At 46.6% G+C, this 23,999-nt stretch overlaps 2 protein-coding genes across 4 annotated transcripts in view; both read left to right on the forward strand.

Moving 5' to 3' along the window:
• LOC135902305 (cell adhesion molecule Dscam1-like) overlaps window positions 1-17,957 on the forward strand; it is a 32,903-nt gene extending 14,946 nt beyond the window's left edge. Inside the window, exons 6-13 of the mRNA XM_065432273.2 lie at window positions 4,843-5,007; window positions 6,605-6,675; window positions 8,784-9,012; window positions 9,854-9,952; window positions 11,788-11,973; window positions 15,485-15,637; window positions 16,333-16,502; window positions 17,744-17,957. Of these exons, the coding sequence (XP_065288345.2) occupies window positions 4,843-5,007; window positions 6,605-6,675; window positions 8,784-9,012; window positions 9,854-9,952; window positions 11,788-11,973; window positions 15,485-15,637; window positions 16,333-16,502; window positions 17,744-17,836 (1,166 nt within the window). The 3' untranslated portion in view covers window positions 17,837-17,957. The remainder of the gene's footprint in view (window positions 1-4,842; window positions 5,008-6,604; window positions 6,676-8,783; window positions 9,013-9,853; window positions 9,953-11,787; window positions 11,974-15,484; window positions 15,638-16,332; window positions 16,503-17,743) is intronic.
• A 135-nt stretch (window positions 17,958-18,092) lies between these two features.
• LOC135902304 (cell adhesion molecule Dscam1-like) overlaps window positions 18,093-23,999 on the forward strand; it is a 51,655-nt gene continuing 45,748 nt past the window's right edge. For all 3 annotated transcript variants that reach the window (XM_070539212.1, XM_070539211.1, XM_065432272.1), the window contains exon 1: window positions 18,093-22,376. The gene's annotated coding sequence lies outside the window, so the exon portion shown is untranslated. The remainder of the gene's footprint in view (window positions 22,377-23,999) is intronic.

A 23,999-nucleotide genomic window follows, 5' to 3' on the forward strand; every position in this document is an offset into this window, starting at 1 on the left:
CTGACCATCTCGAGTCTAACGAATGCTATACACACAACATGATTGGCTTTCGGTCGGGGCTTTCGACTCAGGACGCCATGAGACTGATCAAGCACCAAATCATTGACTCTACCTCCGCCGACACTAAGGCAATTCTCGGCTTGGATCTGGAAAAGGCTTTTGACAACATATCGCACGCCTTTATTCTCAAGAGCCTGACAGAGTGTAACGTCGGCAAACGGGCGTACAATTTCGTGCGATCTTTCCTTTCCTCAAGGTCCACTAGACTGAAGATTGACGAGTTTTTGACCCACGAAATCCAGCTTGGTCCAAAGGGAACACCTCAGGGGGCGGTGATCTCCCCGACGCTGTTCAACATCTCCCTGATCAACCTGTCGAGGGCCTTGAACAAAATCCCCAACATTAACCACACGATCTACGCGGATGACATCACCATCTGGTGCTCCAGTGGATGTGAAGGGCAGGTCGAGGGTGCTTTGCAAGAGGCCATCGATGTGACGGAGCGGTATCTAATCCCCACCGGGCTAAGGTGCTCGCCCGCTAAATCCGAGCTCTTGCTCTACAAGAAGAGGCCCAGAGGCGGTTCACACCGATCCTGGAAGCCAGCAGCAGAGAGCCACATTACATTATTCACCGGTAAGGGCTCCCCAGTACCGCGGGTAGACACTATCAGGGTCCTAGGAATGTTTATCGAGTCAAACGGGGCCAATGGAGCCGCCCTCAAACGCATTTGTTCCAAGACCGAAAGCGCCCTCGGCCTGATCCGAAGAATCGCCAATAGGTACTGCGGAATCAAGGAAGACAATCTGATCCGCATTATCCACGCCTTCGTGCTCTGCCACCTCGCTTATTCAGGGGCTATGCACAATTGGCTCGTATCGGAGCGCAACAAGATCAACGCCTTAATCAGAAGAGTCTTCAAGCTTGCCGTCGGCCTTCCCATGCGAACGCACACAAAAGACCTTCTCAATTTGGGAATTCACAACACGTTCGAAGAAATCGTTGAAGCCCAAGAATTTTCCCAGTTCGTCAGACTCTCCGGTACCCCAGCGGGCCGAGCCATACTTGGCAAGCTGGGACGTAACCCCATGGTCGTCAGTCTCGACGCTGTGAAGCTGCCCAGCGACGTAAGGTCCAAAATTTACATACACCGGGTGCCACGAAATATGCATCCCACCTACAACGAAGGACGAAGGCGAGCCAGGGGTAAAGCTCTGCTCGCCAGTGCCCGCTTGAACAAGGACCGAACATGCTTCGTAGACGCTGCTTCCTACGTTCAAGAAGAGGCCTTCTCCTCAGTGGTCATCGACTGTGATGCTAAAATCCTTAGCTGCGCTACCGTCCGCACTTCTAATTCCAGCGTTGCAGAGCAAGTTGCTATTGCTCTTGCATTGACGGACAGTGTACATGACACGATTTATTCGGATTCTAAGGCCGCTGTCAGGGCCTTTCAGATGGGAATGGTGGCTCCCCAGGCCCTACGTATCATCCAAAGTACCAAAGACATGAAACATCACTCTTTGGCCTGGTTCCCTGCGCACCTTGGGACCATTGAGGGTGCCTTGATCAACCCCAACGAGGAGGCGCACTCGGCTGCACGAGGTTTGACTGACCGTGCGCTGGGCAACGCGTCCTCTCCTGGGCGACCCGAGCCTCTCTGCTCGTACAACGAAATCTGCAAATACAATTATCTGTCAAGAAGAGTCCTACCTTCGCCGCACTCCTCGCTGTGCAGGGCCCAGGCAGTCACTCTCAGACTACTGCAAACAAGCACTTACCCGAGCCCCGCAGCGCTACACACAATGTACCCCGACCGGTTCCCAAGCCCGGATTGCCCTCTGTGTGGTGACTATGCGGACTTCGAACATGTCCTGTGGGGCTGCGCCTCTGCCGGTCCTCCTTTCACTCCAGAGGAAATGAAGAAGCTGATTAGGGCCCAGGATCAGACCTCTCAAACCCTGGCAGTCCAGAGGGCTCGCGACAGGGCCGTCAGGTTCCACCTGATGGTCCCCGAGTGGGCCTAGCCAGGTGGCGTGGCGTTTGCTGACGTCTCTAGTGGACAAAATAAAGTTGTTTCACTCACTCACTCACTCACTCACTCTCTGATATATATATATATATATATATATATATATATATATATATATATATATATATATATATAGGATCACCATTATTTTCACTTCGCTCCTCGAAGAGGCAGCAGGACGTTTGTTGAATGAGCTCCTGAACAATACTGTGCTATACTGTGAATGGTACTTTTAAATCATGCATCCGGGACCTCAAAGACGTGCGACGCAATGCTAACATATTTTTCTCACATTTACCGGTAAATCGCAACTGCATTTTTTTTTTCGTTCAATAAGGCGTACTGTTCATCTTCAGGTTGCAATGCTGCGTGACAACACCAGACAAAAACTTGTGGGACGTGAACACGAAAAAGAACCGCTACAGCGTTTAAATTTTGTCTGGTGCCACGTGTATCCACAATTTCCCAGTCCTACTGGCATATCGATCACGTTCGCGAAGGCAGACAGCACGATGCGCGCTAGAACGTCCCTCCACGAGCGGTAATTGCACTTGTTGGTCATATACTATTTGTACTGCCCGTAAAAGCTCAGTTTCTAATCCCTGATCCAACCGAGAGAAATAAAATCTGGAAGTTCTCCGTAGCTGTTTCGTTGGCCCCGAGAGGCAGCCAAACGCATGCTTAATTACTTCGTGGTTATGCCGCTGAACACGAGCTACTTGGAATCAGCATATCGAAAAACTAAAGGAATTGCTTCGCACGGGTCTGCCAGTAAAGTGGTAGCTCAGTAATTGTTATTGAAGAAGTTCAATATGTGTAGAAGCTAATAAGAGAAGAAGGAGGAATATTAATGTACTTGGAAACAGAGGTGCCTTCAGTTTTGTGATATTGTCTTGGCCGGCATGCGCACACTTTAAGACCACTTCCTTTGTCACGTGTTTGTAAATTTGCTACACAGTTACTGGAGCAGTGTTGTGCTATTATAAAAATAGAAATAGAAGTAAACCCGCGTGTTCGTTGTATCCAATGTTATCGTACCCCATGTAGTCAATTTTTTTTTTCGTGTCGTTTTCTTTCTTATCTTTTCAGGTGGCTAAAAATACTCCTAATTATGTGCAGGAAGTATTTATTGTACGCCTCCGGGGCAACCGCTGTTCTGTATACGGCTGGAGGCGCATACTCCATCAAGGCATTGTAATTTCGCTTTTTTATGTGCTGTCGGAAACATCTTAGATATTCAGTAGAGGTTGATTTGAGTTCTCAATTACAATATTTACCACTACCTTTATAATTAAGTCAAGGTCATACCTTTATTCAGGTGTTCTTTTCTACCTTCAAGCTAGAAGTGTTACCTGAAATCTACACCGCATTAACGTTTTCTTGACCTCCGACATCGCATCTTTATTTTAAAAAGTAAGCAGGTCTTTTAGTAAAATTGACAGATCCGTCCAATTCTACTCAATCCTTCCTATAGCACTGTGTCTCTCACAATTTATTTTCCTTTCTTTTGCATTCAAATTAAAAAAGAAAACGGCAGTTGTGCTAGCTACGCACACTGCGCTCGAAAACAAATATATTGCATTAGAAGGGATGTGTGCGCCTGCGTTTGAGTTCACTATACAGTCCACTTTCATGATCTAGCATCACAAGCGTTGAGCGTTGCATCCAAGTAGTGTGGGCAATTGGGTTGGTTAGTAGTACATATAGGACGAAAAAGAGCGCCGTTGTGCGTCCGTTATTTAATTCGTTCCTCTTCTACCAGCACTTTCCTTATGTTTTATATGGGCGCTTACTAGTTCCATGGCCATGTAATCATGGTATGCAGCATGAACAATTCGCTCACTGAACATAAGCTAAAAGCAGAAATTTTGACAGCACAAAGAAACACTGCGCAAAATTTGGCTATAGAATGCAATGTATCGTATGTAGACATGGGAGAGATTTTCTCGCCTTACATACATCCGTCTTAAATTAGCACTGACACCGTGAGGAGGACAGCGAATCATATTGGTAATAGCATCGTCCATCCCCCCCCCCCCTTTTTTTTTTTCTTGCTTCCTACGTGGCGATCCCCAAACGTCTGGACCGTTACCTTAGGAAAAGAGGCAAATCCAATGGAGCGGCCCTGACGGCCACTTCTTCGCCCCGCCTTTCTTTTCTCGCGTGCCATTCCTTGTCCTTTGTCTTGCCGCCCACAAACCTCGTCTTGCCTGCGAGAGCCTCAGCCGTATTCCGGACACGTTTAACCTTTGTGCGGCCTAGTCATCCTTTCTTTCTTTTTCCTCAAGCTGTCCGCTCCCTCAGTATTTATTCATTTCTCCCTTCGTCCGGAGGCGTAAGATCAATCATCCACAAGACCCTGTCACACGAACACGAAACTTTTTTCCCTTCCCGTTCCATGCACTTCTTCCCTGGCAAACTTTTCTGTTCTTCCGAACGCTCTGTATGCTTATTCCACAACAAAATCGTACACTGCTGTGGCAGCTGTGCTGTCGCCAACCAACCAGGGACCAAGCTCGCACTGTTGCTTCCGCGTGAAATCTGTACGCATCACTGGCAGCGACAAGTGCCCTAGCCAGTGATGGTGGCAAACAGTCAGTTTTCGGCCAATCACGAATCAATCCTCAATCTGCGATCAGCTCCTGGATGCGGCCCCCGATTGGATAACAACAGTAACAGGCTTTACAATACTGCATGGTTCTAGCATGGCGGGCGTCCATTCGCTGACCATGCTGTGTCCACAAAAGCAGCAGCGTGCGCTGGTGCGCCAGCGACGGTAAACGAATCAATTTCCCGTCTCGCGACGTTGACAGGCCGCGGCCGGAAGCTGTCCAGCGCCACGGTTCCCGGCACGGAGACGTCCGCGTACCTCCAGGACCTGCAGCCGGGCTCCGAGTACTCGGGACACATCGTGTCGCAGAACGACGTCGGGCTCAGCGGGCCCTCGGTGGCCGTGCACTTTGTCACCAGCGAGGAAGGTGCGAGCCCCACGACCGTTGCTCGCTTTGGTGGCGCTTTGAGGGCTCGCCTTCCCCTCAGTGGCAGCTGCGGCAGCCGGCCTCAGAAAAAAAAGCAGACATTCTTCGTACGCTTGTTTCGTGCCTTCACTTATGTTCGGCAGTAACGCACGGAAAGCGAGAAAGATTGTCACCACGGCAGTCTGGCACGAAGGATCGTCTAGTTGCTTCGCGTGCGCTGTGCTCGTGTGCGTTTGCACGTGTGTGCATGTACATGTCCGCATTCTTTATTTTGGCAAGGGGAAAGTTAGTGCGATACTTTGCATGACGTTTTCTTGCATAGCGTTCTTGCATGGCACAACCTGTCATGAAAGGAATGCCGGGAAAAATCTCGCAGAGATTCACTTATTGTCCATCGATATTATATACGCATTCTCATTGCGTCAATGCATAAGATGTGTAAAGAGAACATTATGACTTGGTGGCATGTGATGCTGTTCGCATTACTTCATCGGTGATGTCACGAAAGTGGTAATAACGGGTGAGGACGAGAAGAGAATATAAGAAATATATAAACGTAACCTAAATGATGAAAACATAAAAACTCATATAAAGCGGGGAATTGAAGTCCGCAAATTTCAGCAGCTTTCTAAATGCGAAATATGAGAAAGATATAATAAATGGGAAGCGAGGAGGTTAGCCTCACACAAGTGCGTTTTAATACCGCACACGGGAGAGACGAACAATTGGGGAAAAAGTGCTAAAGGAACAGTCACTATTACGCACACATGCCGAAAGATAAAACGAAAAAAAATGCAGGGAGGTTAACCAAATTACATCTGATTTGCTAGCCCACATTGGGGGAAGAGGCAGTAGAGAGAGAAAAGTAAAACGAAAGCGGGACGTATGCGCTAGCGCACACACAGAACAGCATTCACCACTCGACTAAAAACGATTGCAAAGCCGAGCCGTTTTTATAAAGCACGGCAGTATTGAGTGGCTTTCATCGCACGCGTAATGCGAAGACGTGGGATCATTCCCCAACTGCGGCAAGTTGTTTTTTCATCCACTTTCATTGCCATTAATTTATCATTTCCCAAGTTCAATTATTAAGTACAAGTACTTTCCCCTATGTTTTCCTTGGTGTCGTTGTTTGATGGTTTCCCGTGATATGATTAATAAAAATCGGTCCCCTCGGTTAACCTCTCTCTTCTCGTCATTTCCTCGTGGGCGACGGTGGAGTACATTGTCCCAATATACATTATAAACTTTCTTCTGTGAATGCACTGTCATCCGGTCGTCCTAATGTAGGAAGCAAGGTCTGCCTTTAATCTTGAAGATGACAGTAGTTGAGGAGATGTACTGTGGTCTCACCGCATTCCCAAAAGCTTTGACATGTGCGTTCATCACACAGGCTGATGCCATCACAGGTTCAAGGCATCAGGTCATAGACCCGTTCGCTACTGCCTATTTCAGAAACTTCCATAATGCTCCCGTTTCTTTCGGCGCCAGTGATGCATGTGCACGCGTTCCAAAAATAATTGCCACCGAGCCTTGCTTCAGATGACATGACATTGTATATGAAAATTCCAGCTTGTTTCTTACGCTTCAAACGCAGCTCCATCAGCACCACCGACGGACGTTCATTCGACGCCAATTGGAGAAAAGGAACTCATGGTTATGTGGAAGGTCGGTGCACAGCACTTTTGCAGTGTATTCTTTGAACTGCATTGTTTTCTCTTTGTATTGCCAAATGCACGTTTCACTACATTCGTTATTCGAATTCGTCTGTCGACTTTGGGCAGATAATCTTGTACACTACCTCTTTTCTTGTTTTTTTTTCTCTCTCTCTCTCTCTCTCTCTCTCTCTCTCTCCTTTTCTCTCTCTCTCTCTCTCACTCTCTCTCTTTGATTTCCCACCGCTCAACCTTCCATGTGGTATGCTAAAAAACGAAACAAATTCATGCTACTAAGAGGAACGATTCCCGCCGCAATGTTTTGGTTTTTCTTCTGCAGCCTTGTTTAATGCGCCAACCTGTAGTAAACAATGCAATGCTACTCGTAATGACCACCCGCCGTGGTTGCTCAGTGGCTATGGTGTTGGGCTGCTGAGCACGAGATCGCGGGATCGAATCCCGGCCGCGGCGGCCGCATTTCAATGGGGGCGAAATGCGAAAACACCCGTGTACTTAGATTTAGGTGCACGTTAAAGTAGCCCAGGTGGTCGAAATTTCCGGAGTCATCCACTACGGCATGCCTCATAATCAGAAAGTCGTTTGGGCAAGTTAAACCCAATAATTTAATTTTCCCCTGCATGCCATAGCCACAACCCGTTGCACGGAAACAAAGCGCTGTTCGGTGCTCAACATTAATTAACACACTCGTTCAGCGATCAGGATAAAGTGCGAATACCATGAAACACTTTTCGGTCAAACAATTGCTCGTCGTTACCTGCCAATAATCGATAGAGTTTAACGTCCCGAAGTAATAGGCGCCGTGGAGTAAAAGAGCCCGTATTAACGTAACGTGCTGCGTGACGCCTGCAGTGAAAGGGATGTTCCAGATCCGCCGCCACGGCAGTCAGCGCCGCTAGCCAACTTTCCCGGGGCCTATTTTCTTCTGCTAGACAAATACCGAAGAATTATTATGAACATTATCAGCACAACTACCGTGTCAGAGAAGAGGAACAGCCACCGCCGCATATAAGCACAAACTTCTTAAGTACAGTAAATAAATATAAGTAAAGTGTGCGGGAGGATGGCCGCTTAGGTAGCTTGTTTGGCAAAACGCCGCACGCGCAATGTGGAATATGTGGGTTCGGGTCCCACTTGCGGCAGGTTGACATTTCATTTACCTTATTTTTCCTTTTCCTTACCATTTCTAGATATCTATAAACATACCAACTAATCTCCCCAACGCTTTCTGTGGCTTCAGTTATTGGTTTCTTCATATATGGCTATGGCTGACAAAACTTGCAAGCTCCTCGGATCCCTTTATGCTTCTTACTCAAAAACAATAACGTTTTCTTGCATTCCTCCTACGTCGGAGTCATCGAAGTGGGCTCACGATTGACCAGTCTTTTCTCGTAAGGAAACCGCAAGGGGAGACCTGGAATGACAAAAAGGATATGAAACAGTATTTGATCTAGAATGTCTTTTTTTATTTATCGGTGCTAACGTCTTTGTTGCCGGAGAACCTTCGTTTTGAACGTTTTAAAGGACTTTGTCAGACTTATGGAATACATTAGGGAAATGCAAAGCGCGATTCCTGTATTCACCAGCTATATTGCGAGAATGCTTCAATTGTTCAGCTCTGTTGGCATGGCACACTTCATTAAATTAACCTTGAGCGGCGCAGGAATTAAGTCCCGTGGAGATGAAATGAAGATGTCAGCTCGCTGAAACAATAAAATGGTGCGTCTTTTCAATCCAAACAAATTGGAGTCCATTAAGAACATCTGTCTTCTTCAGCGTTTAATGGACGCTTATGCGTCTTTTTTTTCTTCTTCGTCACCACGTAAGAAATGAATTGTTCTTAGTTCGGCGAAGGAATAAATAAGGCATAAAAAATAAAAAATTTTAGCGGAAACAGAATTCGGTTTCTTTAAAGACGAATGAAGACAGGCAGAAGACTAATGGCATTAGGAGCCCGGAACAACTGCACCCGAGGAAATCCGCAATCACCGTGGGCGTAATTAGTGCTGCCATCTCGTCAGCTCGTTATACGAAACGACGCTCCGGTTACAAACGCTATCCCGTTTCAACTTGCGCATGTCTCCATCATTAAATTTACAACAGGGACCGCCTGCCGAGCACTGTAACGGCAAGATCCAGGGCTACTACGTGGGCTACAAGGCCTACGATTCGAACCTGCCGTACAGTTACCAGACCGTCACAGGCGGTGCCGAGTCGGCGGTGCTCAAGGACTTGAAGCCCAGCACGGCTTACTCCATAATCGTGCAGGCGTTCAACAGAGCCGGACAAAGCCCATCGTCGCATCAGATCGCAGTGCACCCGTTCACGGCTGGTAAGCCCGCACTTCCCCGCAACCCCGCTGCTCAAATGCGGGGCCCTAATCCTTCCCACTTGACCTGACGACCCTACCGCGTCCCTTGCTTCTCCCGAACTTCCCTTGCCTTCGTTCCACAGTTGTGCTAGATAAAGCGGTGCAGCGTTGCGTAAGCTACGGCTTCGTCACTTGCTGATGAAAGACGCAGAGTTCTTTACGTGTTGTAAGCAGTTCATTATTGTATGGTGTATATTCAAAAGCTGGGCAAGTTGATACTGTCACATGATATGATTTGGCACGGAAAACACGAAAAAAAAAACAGAATGAGCGCACCCGTTTGTTCGTTTCTCTCAATATGCGTTGGCTGGCGCCTTGGGCACCACACATCTCTTCCTGAAGAGTCGGCCGTGCAGGGGACCTGGCTTATAATATCTTTTACACCTGTACTAATCCCAATTGTGTTAAAACGTCTCAACCGCTCGTGTAATCTGATTAGAGGGTCCATTTGTGATGATCCCTGTTTCTAAAGGTATTTCCTGGTCGACAGGAGCAATGGCTATCGTTCTGCTGCCTCGGATCGTGATTGGACAGCGCACCAGCACGGAAGGCACACGTGCGATCGGCTCAATGATATCCTGGCGTAGGTTATCTTGCCCCGGCTATACATCATCGCTGCATGCTTCTACAGCGAGGCATATTGTAGCGCTGTGCTAGAACATCACTATGCAAGGGTCGGCGCATGTTGGCTCAGCTGGATTCAGGGAATCGGGCTTCGTGCTTTCATAATTTAGTACCGTCTGCAGGCATTCGTGCACTGGCCGAGTTCCTTTCTCTCTGTTCTCTTGATATTTTGAAACAGGGATGCCGGGACCTCCGAGTTTCTTCACCGGCGACGTGACCTGCTGTTCGGTGCTGCTGACAGTCACTTCGAAGCAGAAGCCGACTGAGGGAGTGACGCGTGAGTCTTGGTGGAAAGGCACTGTATTCATGTAGCATTCTGCTGAAGCGCTTAGGGTTTGGGCGGCTGCTCAGATAAAAAAAAAAGAAAGACAGAACTTACTGGTTAATTTTACATGACTGACGCTGTTCCTTGTTCTCCTTAGCAAAGTGTATACAAATTGAACGTGTACAGTGAATTCTCCGCTTTAATGCGATATCATGTAAATAATTTACAATTCACTCACACTGTACTTATACTTACCTGCAATACTCAAGACACTTTCTCTCCGAGGACTATAATTTCTACTTTACGTGTTTACATCCAATATTAATTTCGAAAGAATTACATTATAGTTCAAGTTTCTTCATAAGTGAGAAAGAGTGATGCGTTCCCTTTGCAAGTTGCGTAAAACAGGTCAGCTGATGAACCTACAGAAGGCGACCCCGCTTCATTCTATTCGCTAATCTGACTTCGGCGACTTCAACTGGAACACGCTATGAGGCAGCGCCGTCCACAACAACGTAAATGAAGCAAAAGAAACGGGAAGTGACAGGGGCTCACACAGTGAGAAAGATAGATATGTCATGGACTTCCTTACGATTGCTCGGTAAGTAAGGTTAAATGGGATCTAAGGGGAGACCTTGGTAGAAGTACGCTTCCGGCTACTTCATTTCACTTCTATGCAAAAAAAAATAACTTGCTTTCAAATAAATAAATAAATAATTATATTACAAATGATACTTTAGAACGCCCAAACACTAACAACTGTAATTCTTAAAGAAAATATTAAAAATCACCACCCAAGCATTTTGTACAGATGGTTAACCAGCGAAGCTAAGACGTGCGGCCCCGGTGTTTATCACTGGGTTAATCCCGACTGTTTATTAAACGACGGCTTGGTAGGCTGTTGGATCCTCGGTACGCAATTGCTGCTTGCGCTCGGCTGCACGAGCCTGTTCTTGTGCCCGGGCTGCAGCATCGGCACGGCGTAGACGAGCTCGTTCCCCGTTCTGCTTGAGGCGTTGCTGATCGAAAGCTGCCTGCTTCTCAGGAGTACGTATGACGCGTGGCCTGCCCATTTTGGAGCCTGAGAGAAATTGCTGCGCGCGCGCTCGGCTGCAACGGAGAGCAACAACGTCACTACTGGCGCCGCGAATCGCCTCTCTCTCTCTCTCTCTCTCTCTTTCTCTTTCTCTTGGCCCATGCGCATGAGTTTGCGTCGGAGGAGTTTTCGGCGTACAGGGGATAGACGGATGGACGAATCGCCTAACCATATACAACAGTGTGAATTGGCAGAGAATACATGTCCTTATGCATGAGCTATAGTCAAAAGTCATCAAGCATGCTGATGCATTGCGACAAAGTCCATGCATGCTCAAAAATATATGGTCGAAGTACTTATGTGTACACAGGAACACAGGTTAGACAAAATCAGTGAACTCAACTGCTTGTTATTTGAGTTTTTGATGCGCTGTTGGCTGAATAGTCGAGGTCCGGCAATATTCTATTTGTAGCGCCCTCTCTAAAGGGCGGTCAATGCAAAAAACACAGCCTCAAGAGCTAACAGCAGTCCGATCCTGTATGTATTGATGGTAGATGCACGGTACACGTTTGATAGGCTCAGCTAGCTTACGCAGTACAACTCACACAAAATACGCGTATGAACTGTGCGCGCCCATTAAAATAACTGGAATTTCAGCCAAAAGCAAAGCATTCATCCTGCCCAGAAGGGCCACAGGGTTACATCCCATGGCAAGTTACACCTGCATCGCAAGTTCCTGCACACGCTACTTAAGTGGCAATTCGCAGCATGTTGTCCAAAACGTGTAACCATTGACTCGATTGCACCGCAGAGTACCTGGTGATGTACAAGAACTCCGAAGGAAGCTGGCGCTCGGTATACTTCCCGCCACATGCACGCAAGATGCTGCTGCGTGGCCTGCAGAGAGACACGCACTACGAAGTGCGTCTGGCCGCCTACAACCTCGAGGGAAGGGGACAGCTCTCCGCGCCGGCATCGTTCACCACTCTCAGGAGCGGTAAGGCGCTTCAATTTTGAGCATCCGCAGCTGGCCGGGAAGTGAATTGTGTCCAGGTGAATGTCAGCGTCTTGAAAGCCGACCCCCATTTGTAGCTTCTACACAAAAAGTACATAGTATGCTGCAGTGGCTGAAAATCATACTCCGATTAAACTCTGCGCAGATGCGAAGATAGAGGTGGTATTCACTTGATCACAGATTGAAATCATAAAACAGCTTGCGATTTCCCTGTTTCCGTGCAGAGACAGGTAACTGCGATGGCGAAAGATATAATAGTCAAGACATGGACCGATTACTAATACGAAGAGTAAACTTCTCTGTTCGATGCGCCCAAATTTGCCGACGACAGCTTTATTTCGAACGTCGATCGGCGATATTTGTAAGAAAGAGAGAGCGTGTTTCTGATGTCTAGAATGTTTGTGCGCCGTCAGCATGTAAACGGAGTCGAACCGAAAACAAATAAAAGAAAGAAAGAAGATAATTGAAAGCCGCTGGGGACTCCACCACTTGTGGCTTGTGTCCCGGGGAAACGTTGTGAATTAGGGAGACGATGATAACAACGGTGACGAATACTTTTTTCACGGAAGGCGTGCGCAATGCATCTTTTGTGCCCTATGGACTGAACGCGTCAAGTCAGCAAAGCAGCAACCGTTCCCATCAGCCAACAAAAACGAAATGCAAAAAAGTCAATGCTTCCAAACCCTTGCAGGACCCAATCTGTGGCCTTCAGAGTTTGACACCCCGCCATAGAAGTCTTATATAACGAGCCCAGTATAAAAATCGACTAGCACGCTAATCTGGAGCCACTCGTGCTCATCTATCTTCTCTTCCTCTCTTCCACTGACCCGGTCTTTTGTTTTCGGGCTTTTCGCGCTTACTCTCGGCACTCCGTCGATACGCAGGCGAAAGGAGGACGCCCGCCACAGCAAACCTGGCCCCGGCCTCAGGTTCAGATATCGCTACTGAATACGGCGTTGCTATGACGACGTATTCCTCTCGCGCATCGCGTTTGGAGAAGCAGTCTCGCCGAAACTAAACTTCCCATTCCCCCAGCTCTTTCTCAGGGCGTCGCTCCGTTTTTTTCCCTCTCTCATGACATGTTTATATTTACTTTCTTTCCCTTACCTTCCGACACGTTTACTTCCTCCGGTAGCAGCTGCAGGTGTTCCTTGCCGGTCGCTAGGCTCGAACAATATTGACGTGCTGGCTGCGTGTTTTTGTCGACCACTTTTCCTTTGCTTTCATGTTTGCTTTTTCATCGGCCAGGCGTTCTTGCGGACGCCTTGTTTTGACAACGCTGTATTTTACTGCGTTTTCTTTTTCTTTCCTTTTCTCCCGCCACTATCTCGCGTGGCTTTTCGCGCGTAAAATATGAAGCCGACTGCGTAACATAAGGCCAGATTTCAATGGAATTGCCCCCCGGGCGCTTTAATACGGAGATGCGCGCGTCCCATCACCATATGTGCGATATCTTTGAGCCGGCACCCACTCAGTTCGCGCGTGTATAGGCGCATTCGCGCGCGCGTCTGCGGCCAGGTTGATGGAGCTTCCGTCCTTTTGGAAAACGTGCTACCGCCCGATCGCATACCACGTTGTATGCTCCCCGTTCATTCATGAGGCGGTCATCATTTCAAGGCAAAAAGGCAGCAAGCTGAATGACGCAGACGTGGTACAGGTGCGTACAAACAACGCAGGTTTCGTGGTGTCTGTAATTTATCTGCACCCGCCGTGGTTGCTCAGTGGCTATAGTGTTGGGCTGCTGAGCACGAGGTCGCGGGATCGAATCCCAGCCACGGCGGCCGCATTTCGATGGGGGCGAAATGCGAAAACACCCGTCTGCTTAGATTTAGGTGCACGTTAAAGAACCTCAGGTGGTCGAAATTTCCGGAGTCTTCCACTACGGCGTGCCTCATAATCAGAAAGTGGTTTTGGCACGTAAAACACCCCACAATCTAATTTTTTTAAAATTTATCTGCTGTATTCAACGGAACATCCCACTGCTCATTATAAAGCCCAAAGGTGTATGTCACTGTCGCCGTATGACTGCATTATGCGTGCGTATATAGTTCATCCGGAAGGAAATGCGATCGATATAACGTGCACCATCTGCTATGCGTCGTTCTGTTATTAGAAAGGCCTGCACAGAAGGTATAGAGTAGCGTTCTCTAACCCCACAAGTTTGCAATACTGCATGAGCCGCACGAATTGCTTCACGCACTGCATGTAACAAAATATTACATCATGCTAAGGGCCGCCTTTAGTCAATCTTGGCCGACTTTCGGTACACGCGGCTTTGTATAGTCGAGTTCCCGAAGAGTGTTGCGCATGTTTGTTGTGCGCGCATGCATTGGCGGCAAGTTCTTATTCATGTTTGCACATGAACTTGCGTCCTTACACCAACAGGCACTGTTGTCTTGCTCCCGAGACACAGCCTCCAATTAAGTGTGTGAGAGATAAATCGTATGCAGCGTTGTTTTAAGAGTCTGTGAAACAGGCTACTCGCCAGCTTAGCTGTCTCTGTGCTTTCCCCTCAGTATACTTGTCTTTTGACCATTGCAAACGCACTCGCTCAGGTCCGCTGAAGAACATGCGCCACTCGAGATTTTCGCTCAATAATAAAATAACGCTCCTACGTATTATTTTTTTACCATTTCTTTTATTTTGCTGAGCAGCCCCATCAACGTCCTTCTCTCAGACGTTCTGATAAGATAGAGTGTGTTTGAACGGTAGCTTATTTTATGATGGCCCAGTGCGCACTGTGACGATACAGTAAAGAAGTATATAAAGAAACGCGAGACATAACAAAGTATTTACACATGAAAAGGGGCAAACAGTGTGCTGCAGACCCCTTTTTGACGTCAATTCTTCTTTATGGCATATTTCTAAAACTTACGAATGCGCGCCCCCTGAATGTGTCGGCCACCTCGGCTACAGTGAACAGGTTAGTAAGGATGAAAGCAGGGGAAAACTTCGAAGAAGAATCCGGTTGAGGTAAAAAAACTCTACACATTTATTTTTCTTCTTCATTTCTCAAATGCCTTGCACAAATTCCCATCATTCTAGGCTGAATTAATATTGCCCAGCTATGAAGTTCAGAGTAGCAGACTAGAGCGAGCGACAGCTCGAGTCAACGTCTCTGCATTTCTGCAAATAAATTCGTCCCTTCCTCTCGGCATATATGAATCGGCGCGGAAGACCCCATATTCTTTTTCTATTTTTTTCCTCTGAGATTGCAGCTTCAAACTAACACTTTTGGCCGGTCTTCAAGCATCGAAACTTTAGTGAACAAAATTAAGTAAAGCACAATGTTAGCTGCTTAAGCTTACTTTTGTCTAGAGAGACGCCAGGAAGACAAACGGAAGCGCTTATAGCAAGCGCTGCGGACTTTACGTTATGACAATACAAACTAACGAGAAAGCCATTTGGCTCAATGAATTTATATCTGGTCCATCCGCATCACACTGCCACCTAGGGGCAACAGAACCTACTGCAGCAATCCAAACACTCGCAGGTTCCTGGGACGAGGAGGAGATGGTCGAGGCGGCGGAAGTGCCTTTCTACCTGCGCGCCCAAGTGCTGGTGCCCGTGGCCGTGTCTGTCGGCATCATCGTCATATCGGTCATCGCCGCACTCGCCTACTACAGGAGAATGCTCGGGGGTCACGGTGAGCGCGTACTTACCTTTTTGCAATTTTTCATTGTTGTCCCCCTATGCATGAAGCCTCAGAAACGAATCAGATATGTTAAAAATCTTCCACTGTTTAACGCAGTTCCCCAAAATAAATCGGAACAGTAGAGCACGCGTCTATTAGGAAACGTATATATTGGCCAACAGGCCTAATTAAAGGGTGATAGAGGTTGCGATTAGAAAAAGATCCCGAATCTTTTCATGTAATTTAGAGTATTTAGACCCGAACAAGAGCTCAGACGCAAATTGCGCATTCGTAAGCGACTCTGAGTCGCTGTATTTCTTCATTCGCCGTTTGCCCTTTCTCTGTCTCAACCCTGATCAGCTGCTATATTTTGCCCAATGATGAGCAGCTGCACTGAAACTTTGGACAATCACGTATATAATTTCAATTACAGAAGTGAATATTTAACAACTGAAAACTCTCTTTATTTTATCATGTACATCGAAATTCGGGAAATGACTACAGTCTAAGAGCTACAAAAGTGTAGCTTGAGTCCGTCTGAGACACAACATAATATCTGTAGTGGCTTGCATCACTAAATGTTCCACATGGTCCCGATCACTCCTTGCTTCAGTGTCTGAGCTATGCGTCCTTTCAGATGCACACCTCCTGTATGTCCGTCACTAATTTGATTGAATTCCGCACTGTTCGATTCTCTGCGCGCCCAGGGAGCCATGTGAAGTACGAGAGTTGCGTGCAGAGCCGGGAAAGCGGCCACTGGCAAGACGTGCGCGGCTCGAGGGCATCGTACGCACGGCGTAGCGTGGCCGAGTCGACCGTGTACGACACGCCGTGGGACGCGCAGGCCGCGCTGGCAGCCGCGAACCAAACCGTTTCTGTAAGTCTTTGTGTCAGCTCAAGGAAAAGTGTGCCACCTGCACTAACCTGGAAGTTACTTGCTCCTGCATCAATACAAACGCTGCACAGAACTATGAGCAACTATCACCCCTTTCTTTTCCCCAGCCGGTGTCGCTTTCTTTTTTTTTTTTAATCATGCGTACTACGTATATACTATATTAGCAAAATACGTGAGTTCTTTTTCTACTGTTTGGATGCGTTCTTGCACGAACTGCGCTTAATGATATCTTGTTTCCGAAGGGTTGTGCGTCAACTCAATATGAGGCTCACAAAGATGTACTTGAAGTCTTGTCAACCACGGGACTAGGCTCTCGTCTGTAACGCTGGTACTTTGTGTGTGATTGTGTGATGTGCTGTTTATTCCTCTTTCGTTCTTTTTTCCTCCCTTTATTTCCTTCTCTTCATCTTTTTCTCTCCTTTTGAAGGAGGTAGGCGTGGTGTATGTTTTAGGAGACAGTTGCTAGCCCGCTTTTCTTTCTCTTTGTGATGTTTGTATATATGCTCACATGATTATTTACTGCATATTAATTGACAGGTAGAAAGCGATGTGGATCAGAGAGCAAACGGGGATAGCCGATATTCTAGTCGACATTAAGCGAAAGAAATGTAGTTGTGCAGGCCATATGTAATGCGTAGGGAAGATAACCGGTGGACTATTAGAGTTGCAGATTGGCTTCCAAGGGAAGCGAAGCGCAGTAGAGGACGTCAGAAAATTAGATGGGGTGAGGAGATGAGGAATTTGCAGGCGCAAGATGGAATTAGCCAGCCCAAGACAGGCGTAACTGTAGATCGCTGGGAGAGGCCTTCGTACTGCAATGGACATAAACATGTGCTGCTGCTGATGGTGATGACATGATTAATAATAATAATAATAATAATAATAATAATAATAATAATAATAATAATAATAATAATAATAATAATAATAATAATAATAATACACGCGAAGTAACGCATTCTTTAATTTTTTCAAGAAATGCTCTAGGGTTGAAAGCACACCATGACTGACTGAAAAGGGTTTAGGCAAAAGCTATGCTTTCCCGTTTCTCTTTAGATCGAATGTTAGCCGATTTTGCCTGTACATAGATTCCTTTAGTGCACGTACAACTGTTTTTCTTTGCGCTTCGTCCATTTGTCTTCAATGACCGCCAGCAGCACTGAAACTGTAATGCTCCGGGCTCGCTTCTGATCGCTCACCACGCGTTTCTCTCTCCTCCGCAGATATACGACGGCAACTACCCACGACTCAAAGGACATGGCTCCAACTCCCACCTCGCTCTAGACGCATCTTCCTCTTCGGACAAAAATCAGTGACGCCACTTAGCGCGACGCTGCAATTTTCTAACACCACACCCGTCTTCCGCTTTGTAACGCGCAGCTAGCACCTGCACAAGTGAGAGCTAAAGACAGGAGCCAGTAGACGTTTTTTACCTTATTCTGGAGGCGTTGTCGATGTCGTTTTTTAACATGTTTAAGTGTATCTTCCGAATATCTTGGGTCGCGAAGCATGACCAAATGCTTAAGTTGTGATCCTTCTCACCGCATACGAGAGATCCCCAATTATCAAATGTGGGCAGAAACGGAGCACACCGGCAATAGGCGAGAGTGCGCAAATATTCTAGCCGATTTGCATGCTGCAATCGTCAGGACTCAGTGCGTTTCGGCTGGTGATAATTGCGAGGAGCATTACTTCTAACATGCCTGTCAATTAGCACTGGCAAGATAGACGCATCAATATTTTTGCTGATCACCCTAAGCCTAACATCAGACCTGAGGGCAGCAAGAGTGGAACGGCAGGCAAGAAAGTTAATTCTCAACGGCCGTGCACGCTACGAAGGTCACGCATGGTCGTCGTGATGTGAGTAAACCTAAGAAAGCCCACAAACATAAAATGAACGGATTGTGTGATTTGCATAGACGAGTGTTAAATGTTGATATGGCGAACTGAGAAGTCGCGCACGTTACGCTTCACTAATGGGGGTGGGTTTTCTGTGTCGAAACATATCGATAGCCCGTGGACGGTGTTCAACTGTGAGCAATGTGTAGCTTCCTTTCAAAGGCCCAAAAGGAAAAATAGCTGCCTTCTTTAAGTGGTCTATGCAAGAAGCAATGTCTTGGAGTGCGTGTCCTACGTGTTTTTGTACGCTTGTTAGCGATATTCGTAACAAAAGAGTGGCTCTTGTTTGATGCGAAGTACTTGAACGTTGCGAACATATCAGATTGCGTTTTCGTTACGAAACCACAAAAAAAAAAGCATATGCTTGCAGTTTGTAGGGAAGTGATAAGGGTCATTTTTGGTGTTATTTGTGAATATTCCACGAACCTAACAGCAGCCAATTGTAGTTGTTTGAAGAAAGAGATTTTTACCAAACCCGTTACTAGCATACTGTTTCCCCTCCAGGACACCTCCCTCCCTCCCGCCGAGAGTATTGACTGTTCCCAACTTCAAAGCGCGTAATGTTTGTAGCAGGGTCTCTTACATTACACACCGAAATGTTTACTGTTCACTCAAGGTATAAATCGCGGTTGTTAGCTCTGTTCCAGCTACCGGCTCGTGTGTCATTGCAGCACATCAAATTCAACACCTCTGACGTTGATCTGGCTACTCTTGACACTATAGCCATTATGAGAACGCTTGAAGTTTGTTGGACAGGAGGTTTATCTAGCTTCCTATCTTACCTAGAGGCAGTCTAACACATTCACGTTATGGAGCAAGCCACTATCGCACAATGTAGACAACATGCAGCGAGGATCTACTCCAAGCCATATTTCGAGAATGCAACCCTCTTGGCATTTTGAGCCAGTGCAGCTTGAACGTTTTCTGATTTTTGCTGATGACAATGTTCCCCACCTGTCTAGGAGTTCCTTTAACGCATTTTCTGTTTTAGGCTTTGCAAACCCACCGTTTTTAATGCAGTAGTTAACAGAACCATATAAAAGGCATAGTGGAGCTGAAGTTCTGCAAGAAATTTTAGATTGTTATACTTACATAATGCGAAGAACATTAACGTTACAGAACATTCCAGGCAGGAAACAAGCGTTCTCAATTTTAACACATTTGGCCTGAGATTAAATGTATACTCAGCATGAATTCATAGTACGTGTATTAAACGTGTACATCCCCGTCAAATAAATTGTTGCCGTACTATGAATGTGGAAGAGAACGTGTTTATCTCCAACTTCCGCTAGAAGAGGCAAGGGCAAAAGTTCCCTCGGCAGAAAAAGAAGCGCGCGGCAACCTCAGAATTTTCGTACACTTACATAGAGTGGAATGCGCATAATAAAGGCGACTTTTTAAACTCCCAATAACAGCTCGCAGTTCACGTTCTGCTAACCACTTAGCAGTTTGGGCCCCGCGTATCCTCGACTAGCTCACCTCTGGCGCTTTAGGAATCAGTGCGCTCAGTTCTGCGCACTTTAGAAACAGCGCCAAACGCGGAGCACGTAGAACAGGAGACGTCAGATGAAAAACAAAAGTTCCGACCGAAAATTGAATATTCTCACGCCAACTATTTTACCACACTAATTGAATGAAGCCATGTGAGACAAGGAAATGAAGCGTCGCATCTAAAGATTCTAAGGGCGCTTGCACTGGAGCATCTCCCATGCTCAAATCAGCCACCTTCTATCACAGAGGAACAGAGTGCGCTATTATCGTGACTTTTCAGAAGAATTCTGTAGGAATTACATGACTAAAGCAGCAGGCCAGCGAAGAAAATAGTGAAACAGCCATTGGGAAATGAACTCCTAAAGAAGACAAATACTCTCCGAGTTCAGTCCATTTGTGAAAGAAAGCACTCCAGATTTTAGCCTCGAAGAAACATACAGAGTATAGCGGCACCACTGCAGTGCTGCTGACTGAAGCAATAGAAGCAAGCAAATAGGGTCATTTGCGGGCGCTTGTCTGAATAATGACATCGCATCCATCCTTCCCACCACAACGAAGGCTTTCCTTTCTCGACAATGGCTGACGCCCTCCCCGCCGAATTTTGAAGAAGAAACGTCTGACTTGCAACCGATAAGGGCGGATGCTGACAGGGAGGATTGAACGAAGAATAAGCAGACAAAACGACACAATCTCTCTCCAGCTGAAAGCCAAGAGAACTAGAGGAACACATTCCGCTCATTGATTCTCTTCCTGCCTTAAGTTTTTTTTTTTTCGCATATAGAACGCCCGCAGAGGGAACGAACAGAAGGAAGTAAGGTAACATACTGGAATCAAAGGAAGGGCCGCTGCTGCGACAACATCTGAACAGCCTTAAAGTGCTGTTTCTTAGTTTGCTGTTTCCTTTTCTCGAGTTCCACGCGCAAAAAAGGAAGGAAAAGAAAAGGTAATAATATAGACGAGCAAAGCAGAGGAATCTTCACAGCCGCGTTCTTACTGCGGGGCACACTTGAGGATCCAAGCAAACGTTCACATAGACGCCCACCCAATTGCAAAGGAAGCACCGCAAGTTCGGTGCGGTTTTCTTCAAGCGTGGCCCATAGATGGGGCGCCGAGAATCTTGCCAATCTCAAGTTTTGAACTCTTAGCTTTATATTCCAAGACACTTTCTTTTTTCAGGATTCCATAACGGTTCGCTGTAGAACATTTTTTTTCTGGAATTTCCAAGTTCCAACTGCGGACTCTTCTCCCACTTCTATTTAACTTTCTACACTTCTTCAAAAGAAACGTATAGCGCCGGGCATCGTACATTTCTCAAACGACCACGCTGCCAGCAAAACATAGAGCGGGCTATTTCTCTTTTTTACGCACTGCTTTTCCGGCTTTCGTAGTGCAGCGTATGATTTTACGTTTTCTTTTTCGTCATTCTTATTTTTTCCTGAAAAGTTGACCTGTGGATACCCTGCTGACCACATTTTCTTTTTCAGCCACTGTGGGCTTTCTCTTCGTTCAGTGGTACTTAACATATCGTACAAGAGGTCTGCCATCAGTTCTATTTATTAGGCTTATATGTGTCTTCAGAAGCTGTCCACGAGAAAAAAATTTGAATTGGTAGTTTTGGGTTTGATTCATCTCCAGATCTAGTCTTGTTATTTTTTATTTCATTTTTTATTCTACTTCAAAAGGCGGTGAATTTCTCCAAGCGTGACAGCCTAAGTTTCTTTGTGCGGGTCTACAGGGCTTCATGGAGAGCGCTCATCTTTATACAAGCTCGAACACATGCTTTTCTGCCACAGCGAAGTTAATTAGGACTAACGCGATAGTTTTCTTTTTGAATGAAGGCAGAGCAAGAAGGAAGAATTTTAAAAAAATAAGTCATGTATAAAGCTGGTTTTTGTGAAAGTCAGTAGTACAGCAGAGAGAGGATAGAAAATACATAATATGAATTATACACTTTGAAAAAGAACTCGTCTTCGCCCTTCCAGTCGGACTGGCGAAAAGTATATACACTTAGAAAAAAAAAGAAGGAGCTCTTCTGAGCGCCATTTTCCGACGGCAGACTTAATCTGGAAGGCGCAGACTTGCGGTTGAGTGCACGCAAAGCGCATTATCCTTCTTTTGCTGAACTAACGAGGAGTTTAGGACTGACCGACATGTTTATTTCTCCTCGAGAACTCAAGCTCTGTACTCCGCGCAGCGCGCTAAATGGCGTCTTTTCCTGAGGCCAGGAGGTTATCTCTAGCGCATAGCACGACTTGGAAAGCGAATATAGCAAACACAGTATTTCCGATTTCCTCCTAGAATCAAATGTCGAAATTCCAACTATATAGACCTGCTCTGTGCCGTAAGGCCCAATGTATTCCATTAAAAATGAGGAACGCGAGAGCACGGTGGGAGCTTGGCGACGACTTCAAATCGACAAGCTACATCCCTAAGAAGCGGAGCGGCTCTACGGATCCCCAAGGAAACGTAAGCTTCTCTCCTTTCAGCGTTGTAAGCCATTTGAGAGACTGTTTGTTGTTCGAGGGTATCTTGGGGACTTTCTTCATTGACGTGGGACGCGATATTCGGCTGCAAGATTGAGTGCGAGGAAAGATGAAGTGCAGCGACGTTACGTAATCGATGCCGCTAAAGTTTTCGCGACACGCTGGTATGGCATGGTATGGCTGATTATGTCGGCCCCTTGTCACTAATTTGAACAATCACCAACAACAGCCTTTGTCTATATTGAACGCACAGACAGTATAACTTAAAGAAATATTTTGATTGCGATAGCCAATAATATAGACACACAAGGCGCATTGCTACAATCGCAGTCGCCGTGATGTTCCGCATACAGTGCAAGGGCGATAACACCGTCGCCGCGCGCAATACGCTGTATACGTGCGAATGAAGTCGTGGGAGGAGAGCCGATGATCGCGGTTCCATCTCGCCCGCGCGAGAGGGAGGAGAGCGAGGAGGAAGCGCGCCATCTCCCGTCGTGTGTGAGGCACTCAGTGTTGCGAGGCACCGAGGGGGGGGGGGAGGGGGGGGGAGGCGGAGCGGCGTTTCACTCCAGCTGCAACTGCAACTGCGTATGTGGCGGCTGCGCGCGGTCGCGCGGCAGTATCTCGAGAGCGATCTGCGCTAGGGGCAGAGTCGATGGCTCGGCGCGCTGAGTTTGTGTCAAAGCGATCGACAGCACGAAAGTCGCTGCGGCTGCCGCACTCGCTCACGCCAGCGTTTCGGCAGCAAGTATCTGCAGTCATCGAGTTTGATGTATTCATGCTTGCTGTGCGCGCTGACACACCATGCTTGTCAGTTTAGTTAGCAGGCGAATGTTTACACGTTGACACGGCCGATAAAAGCGGTATCCTTACTTCGTATGGCTGTCTGCAAATTTACTACCGCAATCGATGCTTCGCGTTTCTGGGGAAACTGGGGCTTTTTTTGTCCATCCTGCTAGCTTCTTTGTTCGCCAGGCCCACCGAAACCACCACTAAAGGACTATCCCAAAATTTGGACACATCAGCGCCAGCGTGATCCCTTGTGTCGGCGTAAGACTTCCTCCCCTTCAGAAGTGGACCATCAAAGCACGGTTAGGACCAGGAATGTGGCTATGAGCACAATACCCTTGTACGCCGCTGAAATCAGTATGAGGCTATCCCGTATACTGATTCAGTAAGAAAAATAGGTAAAGATCACGTATATGATTTCCGCACTAAAAACAACGAATAAATTAGCAAGATTGTAGCACACGCTGTTTCTTTTTCTTATTTTGGGGGGGACTATGCTTGACGTATTTGATTTTTCGCCAAAACAATTCTTGCTGCGCGAGAGAGGTTCGGTATGAGAACAACGTGGGTATGAGAGCACCTTATGACAACGCATGACTACTGAGATTTATGATTATGACGATGTATAGGAAGTACTGAAAAGGTATTAAGAGTAATTAAAGTTAACAAAAGAATAACACGTATAATTACAACAAAATAGAGACTAAATAGGACTCCTTAAGAATAATGAATAGTAAGGAAGCGTAATAGAGATTAATGAAATAAATACCTGCTCAAGAGCAATTAACGTTAAATAATTAAACTTACGTTTATTTAA

The sequence above is a fragment of the Dermacentor albipictus genome, chromosome 5 (assembly GCF_038994185.2).
Source record: "Dermacentor albipictus isolate Rhodes 1998 colony chromosome 5, USDA_Dalb.pri_finalv2, whole genome shotgun sequence".
Taxonomy (NCBI): Eukaryota; Metazoa; Arthropoda; class Arachnida; order Ixodida; family Ixodidae; genus Dermacentor; species Dermacentor albipictus.